This window comes from Alternaria incomplexa (genome assembly GCF_024043165.1).
Source record: "Alternaria incomplexa strain BMP 0042 chromosome Unknown scaffold_1, whole genome shotgun sequence".
NCBI classification, from domain to species: domain Eukaryota; kingdom Fungi; phylum Ascomycota; class Dothideomycetes; order Pleosporales; family Pleosporaceae; genus Alternaria; species Alternaria incomplexa.
Window position 1 is genome coordinate 2733648 of NW_026249850.1, and position 13525 is coordinate 2747172.

A 13525-nucleotide genomic window follows, 5' to 3' on the forward strand; every position below is an offset into this window, starting at 1 on the left:
CGACGTCTTGCGAATTGGCGCGCAACAATGTCTAGCGTGGTGTTGCAGCTGTGGTCGCGACGACGCGTGGACGGGATGACGCTCCTTCCACGGGTAAGGCTGGCTGCAAGGGTGGTGATTGGATGGCGATTCCGTGGGCGATAATCGCTTTCGCTGTCTGATACGCGTTTCCAGATGTCAAAGCGATCGCCAAATAGCGCGGCTGCTGGTGTCACTCGAGATAAGTTCTGGCCGTGGGTTGTGGGGGGAATGTGGGCCTTTTGGCGGAAAGATTGTGACGTTGGCCGGCGATGCTTTTTTGAAGTCGACTGTTTTAGCCCCGCCAACCCTGCCCCTCCGTCAACAAGCCATTCACTGCTCCTTCCTCAACAACCCTCAAACCTTATTGCCTTGATAACTTCTTGGGTTTCATCGTTCCTTCTCCCCGGATTGACCTCATCAGCCCGCAATCATGGCCAAAGTCGACCAGAAGACGGTCCTCATTGTCATTGATGGCTGGGGTGTCGCGACTGAGAACTCGCGCAAAGATGGCGATGCTATCCTTGCTGCAGACACGCCCACCATGGACGAATTCGCAAAGGAGGGCTCCAAGACTGCCCAGGGTTACACCGAACTCGAGGCCTCTTCTCTCGCAGTCGGCCTGCCCGAAGGCCTGATGGGCAACAGCGAAGTCGGCCACCTGAACATTGGCGCCGGACGCGTCGTATGGCAAGACTCCGTCCGCATCGGACAGACCATTAAGAATGGAAAGTTGAAGGATGTAGACAACATCAAGAAGTCGTTCCAGCGCGCCATTGACGGTAACGGAAGGCTCCACTTCTGCGGTCTGGTTTCCGATGGTGGTGTCCACTCGCACATGGACCACCTCATTGCGCTCCTCAAGGTTGCAAAGGACCAGGGTGTCAAGGAGGCCTACATTCACTTCTTCGGTGACGGCCGAGATACCGACCCCAAGTCCGCGGTCGGATACATGGAGACTCTGCTGAAGGCGACCAAGGAGATTGGCCTGGGCGACATCGCGACAGTGGTCGGACGGTACTACATCATGGACCGCGACAAGAGGTGGGACCGTGTCGAGCTTGGTATGAAGGGTTTGGTCACTGGAGAGGGCGAGGAGAGCAGCGACCCCGTCGCAACCATCAAGGAGCGATACGCAAAAGACGAGAACGACGAGTTTCTGAAGCCCATCATTGTTGGAGGAAAGGAGCGAAGAATTCAAGGTATAACACTACGCTGAGCACCTGCATGTCTTCTTGCTGATTCGTCCAGACAACGACACCGTGTTCTTTTTCAACTACCGTTCCGACCGTGTTCGAGAAATCACTCAGCTGTTGGGTGATGTCGACCGCTCGCCCAAGCCCGAATTCCCGTACCCGCAGAACATCCACCTCACCACCATGACCTCGTACAACCCCAAATACACTTTCAACGTTGCTTTCGAGCCCCAGAGGATGACGGATGTTCTTGCCGAGACACTAGGAAAGCAGGGCGTCAAGCAGTGTCACGTTGCGGAGACCGAGAAGTATGCTCACGTAACCTTCTTCTTCAACGGTGGTGTCGAGAAGCAGTTCGAGAACGAGGAACGCGAGATGGTTCCCTCGCCCAGGGTAGCCACGTACGACCTAGAGCCGAAGATGAGTGCCATGGCTGTCGCAGAGAAGCTGTGCGAGCGCATCCAAACAGGCAAATTCGAGTTCCTCATGAACAACTTCGCGCCACCAGACATGGTCGGCCACACAGGTGTTTACAAGGCAGCCATCGAGGCCTGCACAGAGACCGACAAGGCTATCAAGAAGGTGTACGAACAGTGCAAGGAGAGCGGATACGTTATGTTTGTCACTGCCGATCACGGGTAAGTCCGCATCGCTGCACCTTTCGAGACAGTGCTAACAGGTTACAAGTAACGCGGAGGAGATGCTTACAGAGGAGGGCACACCCAAGACCTCCCACACTACCAACAAGGTGCCTTTCGTCATGGCCAACGCCCCAGAAGGCTGGAGCCTAAAGAAGACTGACGGCGTGCTTGGTGACGTCGCGCCTACCCTACTTGCGACTATGGGTCTTCAGCAGCCTGAAGATATGGACGGTCACAGCTTGCTTGTCAAGTCATAGGGTGTCATTTGTAATGAAGTTGTGAGACGAAAGTTTGAGATGCTTCGTCCTGAAAGTTTGCCTTCTTAGATTCATACACATATAGACGACACGAGCTATGATGTATAGAACCATGCATAGAACAATTTTGACAAGCAGCGACGCGCATAGCCATTGCTTTTCAGAGACCTTTCTTCCAGCTGTGGATTGATGGATGTTGCGATTAATGCTAGGATGATTGATCCCGGCTGAGCGGCTATGCGCTTGGCAACAGGGGTAAAGTCACCGGCGGGGAATCGTGTGGACCCCTCCTTACGTACTCCAGGGCGCGATAGCCTTCTTTTCGACACTCCCATGGCTTCGTAGCTGAATCCTCTATATTTACACTATTCGCGACACAGTTCATTGTACCGTCAACAGGCAGACTGGCCCCAATCTTGATCATCGCCAACACTATCCCGTCGCGTGCCATCAAGCAGCTCTACGCACGACCACCAACGTCGATCATAAGCCCATCGACTACCCTCAACTCGCTATTAACTTTCGCTATCACTACGCGATATCTACGCTGTGACACATGTTGTCATAACGTCACATCGCGCTTCCCCGACAACATCACCTGTCGGTTCCATTGTTTTCGAAACCCAACCTGAGGCATCGGTGCCCGACCACGCCCTCCCCAGGCCCTCGTAATCGCGACACGCACACGGCACGCCTACTGCAAACACTCCCCATCACGTCAGCTCTCTGAAAAGCGATTCGAACTTAACAATGGCAACTAGAACTTCCAACGGTGCGTCTGGAGCGCAGGGCGCGCAGACTGCGGCGCAAGTGCAGCCTTGCAGATACAAGACCGGCAAGACATTGGGCGCAGGCAGCTACTCTGTAGTCAAGGAGTGCGTGCATATCGACACGGGAAGATACTATGCGGCCAAGGTCATCAACAAGCGGCTCATGGCAGGCCGAGAGCACATGGTCAGCTCAGCCTTAAGCAACTGATGAACAATGAGACTGACAGGTACCAGGTCAGGAACGAAATCGCTGTCTTGAAAAGAGTATCCATGGGCCACAGGAACATTTTGACGCTTGTCGACTACTTCGAGACTATGAACAACCGTACGTGTTAGGCTTGCCTGGGCTGAATCTCCAGCTGACCTCTGCCATAGTGTACCTCGTTACCGACCTTGCGCTTGGAGGCGAACTATTCGACCGTATCTGCCGAAAGGGCAACTACTACGAATCCGATGCTGGCGATCTGATCCGTGCGACTCTTTCTGCTGTCGCATACCTCCACGACCACGGCATCGTACATCGAGACTTGAAACCCGAGAACCTATTGTTCCGAACTCCAGAAGACAACGCTGATTTGTTGATTGCCGACTTCGGACTGTCTCGCATTATGGATGAAGAGCAATTCCATGTCCTGACGACGACCTGCGGAACACCAGGATACATGGCACCTGAGATTTTCAGAAAGACTGGGCATGGAAAGCCAGTGTAAGATATACTGCACAACTTTGCGATCCATTGCTGACTCTGTTGGTAGTGACATCTGGGCGATTGGAGTTATTACCTACTTTCTCCTCTGCGGTTACACTCCGTTCGACCGCGACTCCAACCTCGAAGAGATGCAGGCCATCTTAGTCGCAGACTACTCCTTCACACCATTGGAATACTGGAGAGGTGTCTCCCTTACTGCCCGCGAGTTCATCCGCCGATGCTTGACCGTCGACCCCGCCGCCCGCATGACAGCCCATGAAGCGCTCTCACATCCTTGGATCACCGAGCTTGGCAAGAACAACGCTGATGGAGAGGAGGACCTACTGCCCACTGTCAAGAAGAACTTTAACGCGCGCCGCACACTACACGCAGCTATCGACACGATTCGCGCCATCAACCAGCTGAGAGCAGGTGGTGCCGCTGGCATGATGGATGGCCAGCGATCCGCTGAACCACGGAGAGGAGCCCCTCATGCCAACATTCCTCAACCCGCGGAGGAGCCTGATGACCCTATGGAGATCGACAGCAGAGGAAACGGCCACGGCCAGACTGAAGAGATGATACAGGAGCAAGAGCGGAGGATTAGAGAGACTCAGCAAGGCCTATGGGGCAAGCGATGATGAGCGTCATCTATGATCTCAACGTCAATTCTTTTCTCAGCACACGTTTTAGAGTGGATGTATTTGGCCCTCAGCGGAATCTCCTTTCGATCACATTTCATGTTCACATTAGCGAAGGCTGGCGCTGAAGCCCTTCTCTATGCGAATTGGTTTTGAGCAGCTCATTATACACAATGGTACCGATTCAACAGCACGCAAACTCTTTAAAGACGTGTTCTACAGAGATACAGCATACATTCGCGTCCGAACTCTCGATCCCCCAAACCATGATCTATCACACCTATCTCTTGAACAAACCTTCGGCTGACAGAGGGAGAGTATCTAGATGTTGTATACCAGGCCTACGTCAGCTCTGACCTCGTCTCTACACAACAACTCCCAGCCTCGATCCCAGTCGTCCAGCCCCTCACCCCACTTCAACTTTAGCATTCCCAAGTCTCTGGCCCGTGCCCAGAATGCCTCGAAGGCCGTATACAAATCCTTGAAGTATTGTTCTCCAGCCACCTCAATGCCCTTTTCTTGCAACAAACTTGCATTGACTATGTTCAACGAAGCTCTGTCGGCGAGGCGTTGCGCTGCTTTTTCTGGGTCTTGAGGCGCGACTTCACCACCGACTGTCACCAGTGTGAAAGGGATGTTGGTTGATAATGACGACAGCGCGGACCGCCAATTTGCGTTTGCTCCCGGGCGAGCGCCGAAGTCGAAGAGTAGGGTACGTGATGTACCAGAAATCTTGATTTGATTGACTGTGTCGTCGAAGTCGTCGTAGAGAACTACGGTGTCGTACCACCCCGTTCTCTTGATCGCGTCGATAGAGGCTTTCGAACTAACTCCGATAATGCGATCAGGTTCATGATCAACGGACCGACAGTTTCGGAGCGCATACGCAAAGCAGGAAGCTGTTTTACCACTCGCATTCAACAAGACAACCGTAGCACCTCCCAAATCGGCGTCCTCAGCGCTCCACTCCCCGTTTCCCGTGGGATGTATTCTCCTCTTTTGACTTTCCTCTTCGTCTCTCTGACAAGTGAAGACATAGTGGCAGAGATTGTGGCCAACGGTAAACGGGCCCATCATCAACGCTGCCCAACCCAATTGATCTCTTTCCTTCATCTCGCCGGCGGATTGTGGAAGTGGACCGCAAACACGATACCGGTTATACAGCTTCCACAAATGCTGTCTATGCGCATCTACTACAACAATCTGATCCTGAATCACACTTCCATCTCGTGCGTCTCTAGCTCTTTCTACAGTTACGTCCTCCCATTCGGTACTGCTCGGTAGATACCCGTATACGCTCATTCCTTTCTCGATTCCATCAACCGTGCTTTCTAGTATCTCAGCGTAGCCCCATGCAGCAACGCGACCGTATTTGGTAGGATCGTTGTACGTAGGTGGTGTTGTAGAAGGAAGCGGATATGTGTCGTACCAACCCATTAGGTGGCCGATGCGTGCGTAGGAGAGGTTGTTTGTTGTAAGGCCTAGGATTTTGGTACGGAGGCGGAGGAAGGAGGAGGGAAGGGGGGTAAGGGGTTTGGAAGTGAGGGGAACGAGATGATGAGTCGTGTAGTTTGCAAGGGACAGGATGTGCGTAGCTGGCTGGGTAGATAGTGTTGATGAAGGCATATTGTTGACAGGTTTAATGGTGAGCTAACCAAGATTACAGCAGTCTTTCCGGGTACTGATTGTGGCGAGCGCTGTCGGTATAGATATGGAGGCATATCTGCAACATCCTCAGTGTCGTATATCACTTCAACACGCGTTGGCCAAGACAAGGCTTATCGGAAACACTACTTAGTCCCCTGTGACTCAGATAGCCATCCACCCGAGGAACCCCTTACGGGCGTATCAGTCGATTGGAAGCGAGATATAGATGATGTCTAACCAATTGATGAATCCCCATGCTTACGGCCAAGAATATTGCGGGGCTCAAAAGGGCGTTCTGCTCTAACCAATCCGGGTTGGCAGTGGCATGCTTGCATGAGAACCACCACTCCTTGCGCCTTTCTCTGATCCTTCTATGCAAAGTTGTTATCCGTGTGCGTTCCTTCGGTGCCATTCTCCCGTTTTTCATTCTTCTTATCTCCGTCAACGACCCTGCCACCCACTTTCCGTCTACTTTGGACCAAGGCCTTAATTAGCGCGACTGTAGCTTCCCATCCTTCTCTCAGCTTGTCCGCACTATCACTTAGATCGGGTACGTGGAGGAACACGACAGGCCTCTCGTCTTGCTTGATACCGAAGTAGTGCGCTAGGCTGTTGTAGTAGATGAAGCCACACAAGAAGTTTCCAGCATCGTTACTAATCCGTACGTCGGGGCATCCTTCGTCGGTCGTAGTGCCATCAACAGATGTGTACCCCAGATTGGCTTTCCAGTGCGCGAGGACCTCGGATGTATCAAAGCTAGTGTTCAGTTTGGGCGGATACTTTGAAGATGGGAAGTGCTTTTCCATTTCAGAATCGTTGAATCGTTGGCCATCTACGTCAGGAATCTTCCCATATCCACGCCCTTGAGACCCTTGCTCGATGGCGAAGTATTTCCGTCCAGCTGCTAGGCCGATGTGCAGCACGACATCTGGAGGAGGGTAGAGAGGGTTGGCTGGTGGAAGGAGCTCGGGAACGAGATTGACGACATTATTGTATGCCACGCGGATAGGCTCGTAGTGAACGTGTATGTTTATCGGCGTTTGGTTCTTGGGTGATTTTGGTATCAGGGCCGGAAGTGTAGACGCAATCTCCCAAGAAGAGTTCTTTGGGAACTTCTCTAGAAAGGGCTAGGTTTACGTTAGTCATTTTCTTGAATCCACCCAACCGTCTGGCTGGAAACATGTCGATGAGGCAGATCAAGGCATGCTCTGGAACACCGGAATGTGAGAAAGTTGATCCAGGTCTCACTCAAACATGATTGGGAGGCCTTGAATTGATTATCGACACAGGAAAGAGATTAAAACTTACTCCAAAGCCCGTAACTAAGACTGTGACTGGCTTCTCCCCCTCTTCACTCGGAGGCTGTGGAGCAGCGTAGGATGTAGGCGGCATCGATGATCGGACTTAGCGGGAATTAGAGGTACTAAACGCAATCAACCAGGCAGTATTGAGGATGAACTATTACGACGTTAGTACCTGCAGCGGGTGTTTTTGTGTCAGTGGGTCGAGAAGGGTATTGCCTGTAATGATGATGTACAAAAGAGCGACTTGATGACGGCATAGAGGCTAGGACGAAGGTCACGTTTACACCTGCCTAGGAAGGGACTTCACACACGCGCGAACAGCAACTTACGATTATCGGAAATTCCAGATGGGTCAGGGATGCACGCCCATTGCAGATCGCGCTTTCAAAAGGCATCGTGGCCAGGTCGTGTTCGGCACTCGGTTAGGTCGAAGCGGCATCTTGGTCTTCCAAATGGTTTAGCGCCAGCCAGAATCCCTGGGGCCCTCGTGCGATGCCTCAACCGCCGACTTTGTTCCCGAATGCTTACCCCACATGTTTACCTTCCAGACCCCACATAGCAGCGCGTCGCCTATCGCCACCAGACGCTTGCTCTCTCGGATGGGGTGTTCTGCAACGCGCTCGGTATCGGGTAGTGCACTTGCTAATATGACGCGTATGCCGTCGCGTGTTAGCAAGTGGATGATTTGTTATTTGGGTGCTGCAGGGCTATTGCATAAGTCCGCAGTCAATGACGTTGAGTGAGCTGTCGTCTCTCATCGTCCCGAGGTCGGTGTGACTTTCGGATCAGAACCAAGGTAAGTGCGCATAACGGTGATTGGCAAGCGTCAAGTTCTCTTTCCATTGCACGATGCAGTCGCGTCGTTGATATCAAGCTAACAGCACATTGAAAGACAGTTCCCCCAACCGCACGCCTATACACTCGGGACATCACAATGGCTTCCACGGGCTCGTCTTCGAAATCCTACTCGCTCGCCGTAGTAGGCGGTGGGATATCCGGCCTCTGCCTCGCCATAGGCCTCCTCCAGTACGATATCCCGCTTACGATTTACGAAGCCGCACCACACTTTGGCGAAATTGGTGCTGGGGTTGCGTTTGGACCTAATGCCGGCCGTGCCATGGAGCTCCTGTCTCCTAAAATATACCAGGCTTTCTTGAAATGCAAGACAGGCAATGCGGACAATTCCAAGTCCGACTCATGGTTCACGATACGGGTGGGTGATGCTAGGAAAGAAGACAAGGAAGGATACGTGAGGGAAGGCAAGAAGGTCGGCGATGCCCTGTTCGATGTGCCTATGCACTCGGGAGGAGGACGCGGCGGCGTGTACAGAGCCCACTTCCTTGACGAACTCGTCAAAGAGATGCATGACGGTGTTGCCAAATTCGATAAGAGACTTGTAGAGCTGGGCGAGGCTCAAGATGGCTCTGGAGATGTAGTGCTCACGTTCGCTGACGGTTCCACCGCACAACACAGCGCTGTAATTGGATGCGACGGCATCAAGTCTTTAACGCGAAAGTGGCTAGTTGGGAGAGATAACCCTGCCTCCAAGGCTGTATTCTCCGGAAAGTACGCTTATCGAGGGCTGATACCTATGGATGAAGCTGTGGAGATACTGGGCGATGATGCAGCGCGGAACAGCCAGATGTATCTTGGATACCATGGCCACTTGCTCACCTTTCCAATTGCGCATGGCAAAACGATGAACGGTAAGGCTAGTCATCGTCCAAAGTGCTGTCTTGCTAACAGCCACAGTGGTTGCATTTAGCTCTCGCGATACCTGGGAAGACGAGAAGTGGGTTGTGGCCACATCGAAACAGGAAATGGAAGACGACTTCCAAGGCTGGGGCCCACATGTCACGAAGATTGTCAAGGCCATGCAGAAGCCAGACATCTGGGCGCTGTTCGAGCATCCACCCTGCGACACATACACGAAGGGCCGCGTTTGCTTGCTTGGAGATGCAGCGCACGCGACCACGCCTCACCAAGGGGCTGGTGCCGGCCAGTGTATAGAAGACTCTTACATCCTCGCCAATCTGGTCAAGGACGCGAACGACGTCAATGGTTTGCAGCGAGCATTCAGCGCCTTCGACCAAGTCAGACGAGAGAGGACGCAGAAGATCGTGAAAACAAGCCACGAAGCTGGTCAAATGTATGAATTCGAACTGTTCGGGGACGACCTTGACAAAATTGAGGAAAGCTATAAGCATAGAATGCGATGGATCTGGGACATTGACTTAGAGGCGCAATTGGAGCAAGCGCAGCAGATCATGAAACAATGAAATTGAGATATGTTCCCCAAGTTATACTCCGGTCGACAAGTCTCGATGCTCGACAAAGCCTCGTGTCTAATCAATGACATCATCTCTCAGAGCAAAGATCTGCTTCAACACTTCGTCTGTCTTGGCACCAATCCCGTTGTGATACATTGTGTTCGTGATGAAAGTCTTGCAGCCTTTGATGGTGTTCGCCGTCTCCATACTCAGATCGAGGTCAACGTACATGTCGTCCATGTAGACTGCAACATAGGCCGGTACCTCGTTCTTTCTCAATTGCTCTTTGTCGTACAGTTGCGGCCAATCTTTCTCTTCAGCTAAGAGGTTACCAACAGTCTTGAGCTTAGCGAGCTCCGGGTAAACATCGAACATGAAAGGGTAGATCATCTCGCCTGTGAAGTAGACAGGCTCATCTCCATCTACGCGCGAGAGTGAGAACTCAGGATATTTCGGGAGTAGGCGCTCCGCAGACCAATTCGAGGCCTGGCCTTGACAGTAGATGGGTTCATGGAGGAGAGCATAGATGACGTTAGAGTCCCAGCTCTGCGCTGCCTCCAAGGCGAGTACATTAGGTCGTGTAAGATGTCCGAATTGGGTCAGATCGGTATCGGCGCGAAGCACAAACTCGTGGACGTCATCGAAGCCTCCGTGCTTGCCAAAGTAGATTCCCAGTTGTAGAAAACGACGTGCAGAGAGATGGCCTTCGCCGCCTTGTACACGCACCGTAGTATCTCCGAAACGGGAGAGAAGCTTGACAATGCGTTTGACGCGGTCGACATCTTCGGGATACTTCGCGTAGTATCCCTCGTTCCTGCTCTTGACACGCGCGTAAAGCCGCTCGTAAACTTCATCAGGCCCGTCTCTGAGGGGTGGCAGGCCGCCGAACAGGAACGCCTCTTTGACTCCTTCGGGGAAGAAAGACAGATAGGTCAAGCAGCAGAAGCCGCCGAAGCTCTGACCCATGATACTCCATTTCTTCTTCTCTTCGGGATAGTCTTCTGTCAGGGCTTTCCTTACAGCCTCACAGTCTTTGACGATACTATCAGCCCTGAAACTCTTCATATACTCTGCTTGTACCTTCTCATCGCCTCTCAATTGTAGACTTGACTGGCTGATGGCAGTTGAGAGACCAGTGCCACGTTGATCCAGCATGAGCACTTGGTAGCCTTTTTCGAGAATGGTCTGGGTCCAGGATACCTTCTCGGGACTACGACATTCGAAGCCCGGGCCGCCCTGTAAGTAGACGAGCCATGGGAGTTGGGTTTTCGTGCGATCGAGGTGCGAAGTGGGTGTGTAGTCTGCAGGCTTCTCGGCTTTCAGAGCCGAGCGAGCGAAGAGTTGGATCGTTCCTGCTGAGGGGTTCGCTTCGAGATGGAACTGTCAGCACAATCTTTGTCATCGCTCAATTTTCAGATCAGTTGCCTTATCCAAGGCCATAAGTTTCAGATTCATCTGTTGTCTAATGAATGAGAGGACTGCATACAATAATCTCTGGGTACCTGGAAGAAGTGCTCCGTTATCCGGAGCTTGCCTATCTGTAATTAGCCATGAGTCGTTGTAGATGAAACAGAAACACCGTAATTACCAGGCACCAAGTGACTTCTCTGCTCGAGGATCTTTGCTGCTTGTATCATATTTGTAGTTGAACAAGTGTCGGGTGCAAGGTGGGGAGTGAATGTATACGGTCTTATCGATAAGCCCCCAACTCCGTAGTGCCTGCTCCGAAGGATTGGCGATATTGAAGGCGCTGCACGCGACAATCCGCAACCGTAAGTTTGCGCTTAATCGTTACAATAATTACGATTCAAACACTCTAGCCTTGGTCGACCCGTCATTCGCATCAATAGGAACAAGTTGGTGTATCATCAACGTCGGCGCTGGGAAAATTTACAACTGAGGGGCAAACGCGGAGAACTTTCCACCGCAGACCGAGTAGTCACCACACTGCCTTTACACAACTGCGTCGTCTCGTTTTCGAATCTGAAACATGGCTAAAGATAAGAAGAAGGCGGCAGCGGGAGGCAAAGCAGCAGCTAAGGCTGCAAAGGCTGCTAAGCAAGAGAAGAAGGCAGGCAAGAAAGACAAAAAGGTCGCATCCAAAACACAGGAAGTCGACTCTGATGCGGAAGATGTTGACCTGGATGATATCTTAGCCCAATATGCAAAAGAGCAGGAACAACACCATGCTATCACCGAAATACCCGCTGAGCCGCCGTCTGCCCGAACTTCGAGCACCCTCCTCGCCAATCCAGCGAACGAGAATGAGATCTTCTTGTTCGGAGGCGAATACTTCAACGGAGCCACCGCCAAGTTCTTCAACGATCTCATGATTTACAACGTCAAGCAGGATTCTTGGAAGCAGGTCACAAGTCCGAACTCACCACTTCCTCGATCTGGACACGCTTGGTGTCGCGCTGCCAACACGAAAGAAATCTACCTGTTTGGTGGAGAGTTCAGCTCTCCGAAGCAAGGGACCTTCTATCACTACAACGACTTCTGGAAGCTCGATCCGGTCTCTCGAGAATGGACGCGCATGGAGGGAAAGAGCAAGACCGCTGCCCCACCAGCACGGAGTGGACATCGCATGGTTGGCTTCAAACAGTACATCATCTTATTTGGAGGTTTCCAGGATACGTCTGCGACTACCAAATACTTGAATGATCTTTGGATCTACGACTGCGTCAACTTCTCATGGCACACGCCAAAACTGCAAGCAGCTCGCGCAGTACCAGATGCACGATCGAGTTTCAGTTTGTTGCCGCACGAGCAAGGCGCAGTCATCTATGGCGGTTACTCTCGTGTCAAGACGCAAGCTGGTGGCAAGCAACAGCAACAAGGCAAGGGCAAGAAGAGCAGCAGTGGCGGTCCGGCATCGCGCATGGTGCTAAAGCCTAAGGTTCACGACGACACCTGGTTCATACGTATCACACCACCACCTGCTGATCAACCATCCACTACCCTTCCAACTGTGTCTTGGGAGAAGCGAAAGAAGCCCGCGAATGCGCCAAATCCACCACGTGCAGGTGCGACAATGGCTTACCACAAGGGTCGCGGTGTTCTTTTCGGTGGTGTGCATGATGTAGAAGAGAGTGAAGAGGGCATTGACTCTGAGTTCTTCAATCAGCTGTTCATCTGGAATGTCGAGCGCAACCGATATATGCCACTCACTCTACGTCGGCCGAAGCTGAACGCAAACAAAAAGGCTGCACAGCAAGCGAACATCAGCCGACGGGATCGTGGCAAGGCCGCAGAAGAAGAGCTGCTGGCTAATCTCAAGGCTCTCGAAATGAAAGCCGGTGTAGTTACAGATGCGGATTCTGACGACGAAGCGAAGAAAGCGAAGGAAGAGGAAGAAGAGGAAGAGGCACGTCCAGAGAAGCCGAAGATATTCGAGTTCCCACATCCACGTTTCAACGCCGCACTTACGGTTCAAGCTGATACACTCTATATCTACGGTGGTACCTACGAGAAAGGCGACCGCGAGTTTACCTTTGACGAACTCTGGTCTGTCAATCTCAACCATCTGGATGGTGTCACCGAAATCTTCAAGCGCGAGCTCGAAGACTGGCAAGGCAGTGAGGATGAAGCCGACTCGGACGAAGAAGACGAGGAAGACTCTGAGGACGATGAAGAAGGTGAGGATGACGACAAGTCTGTATCGACAGCACCCACGAGTGTCACAGAATCCCCTGCCGTTGCACCCATTCACTCCGAAGACCTTGGTCCTCAGGAAGAGATATCCGCGCTCACCGACACGCTTCCACATCCCCGTCCCTTCGAATCCTTGCGCGACTTTTACGCGCGCACTTCAGAGCAGTGGCAGAATATCATCCTGGAAGAGTTGGATAGGAAGGGAAAGAGCGCAGAGAAGAGCCCGAAGGAAGTTAAGAAAATGGCATTCGAGAGGGCAGAGGAGAAGTGGTGGGATTGCAGGGAGGAGATTCGTGCGCTTGAAGATGAACAGGAGGCAGCGGGCATCGGTGAGGTCGTTAGTCTGGCGGATAAGGAAGGCGCTGGGGTGGGAAGGAGAAGATAGTACCAGACACGAGCTTGGGGAAGTTGAAGCTTGGCATGTACATATTCTGCTCGA

General features: G+C 52.3%; 6 protein-coding genes across 6 annotated transcripts; 4 read left to right on the forward strand and 2 right to left on the reverse strand.

The window, feature by feature from the left end:
* Nucleotides 1-451: 451 nt before the first annotated feature.
* On the forward strand, nt 452-2112 carry J4E90_000973 (uncharacterized protein; the record flags this gene model as incomplete). The annotated part of the gene is made up of 3 exons (XM_051430566.1): nt 452-1220; nt 1270-1852; nt 1902-2112. The coding sequence occupies 3 exons, from the start codon at nt 452-454 to the stop codon at nt 2110-2112; spliced, it is 1563 nt and encodes a 520-aa protein (XP_051296053.1).
* Nucleotides 2113-2862: 750 nt separating this feature from the next.
* On the forward strand, nt 2863-4211 carry J4E90_000974 (uncharacterized protein; the record flags this gene model as incomplete). Its single annotated transcript, XM_051430567.1, has 4 exons — nt 2863-3066; nt 3117-3207; nt 3258-3588; nt 3638-4211. 4 exons carry the CDS (start codon nt 2863-2865, stop codon nt 4209-4211), a joined length of 1200 nt encoding a protein of 399 aa, XP_051296054.1.
* A 2018-nt stretch (nt 4212-6229) lies between these two features.
* J4E90_000975 (uncharacterized protein) lies at nt 6230-7250 on the reverse strand (the record flags this gene model as incomplete). The annotated part of the gene is made up of 2 exons (XM_051430568.1): nt 6230-6985; nt 7167-7250. The coding sequence occupies 2 exons, from the start codon at nt 7248-7250 to the stop codon at nt 6230-6232; spliced, it is 840 nt and encodes a 279-aa protein (XP_051296055.1).
* Nucleotides 7251-8096: 846 nt separating this feature from the next.
* Nucleotides 8097-9441, forward strand: J4E90_000976 (uncharacterized protein; the record flags this gene model as incomplete). Its single annotated transcript, XM_051430569.1, has 2 exons — nt 8097-8868; nt 8915-9441. The coding sequence occupies 2 exons, from the start codon at nt 8097-8099 to the stop codon at nt 9439-9441; spliced, it is 1299 nt and encodes a 432-aa protein (XP_051296056.1).
* A 66-nt stretch (nt 9442-9507) lies between these two features.
* On the reverse strand, nt 9508-11069 carry J4E90_000977 (uncharacterized protein; the record flags this gene model as incomplete). Its single annotated transcript, XM_051430570.1, has 3 exons — nt 9508-10812; nt 10935-10966; nt 11021-11069. 3 exons carry the CDS (start codon nt 11067-11069, stop codon nt 9508-9510), a joined length of 1386 nt encoding a protein of 461 aa, XP_051296057.1.
* A 353-nt stretch (nt 11070-11422) lies between these two features.
* J4E90_000978 (uncharacterized protein) lies at nt 11423-13471 on the forward strand (the record flags this gene model as incomplete). Its single annotated transcript, XM_051430571.1, has 1 exon — nt 11423-13471. One exon carries the CDS (start codon nt 11423-11425, stop codon nt 13469-13471), a length of 2049 nt encoding a protein of 682 aa, XP_051296058.1.
* Between the last annotated feature and the right edge of the window lie 54 nt (nt 13472-13525).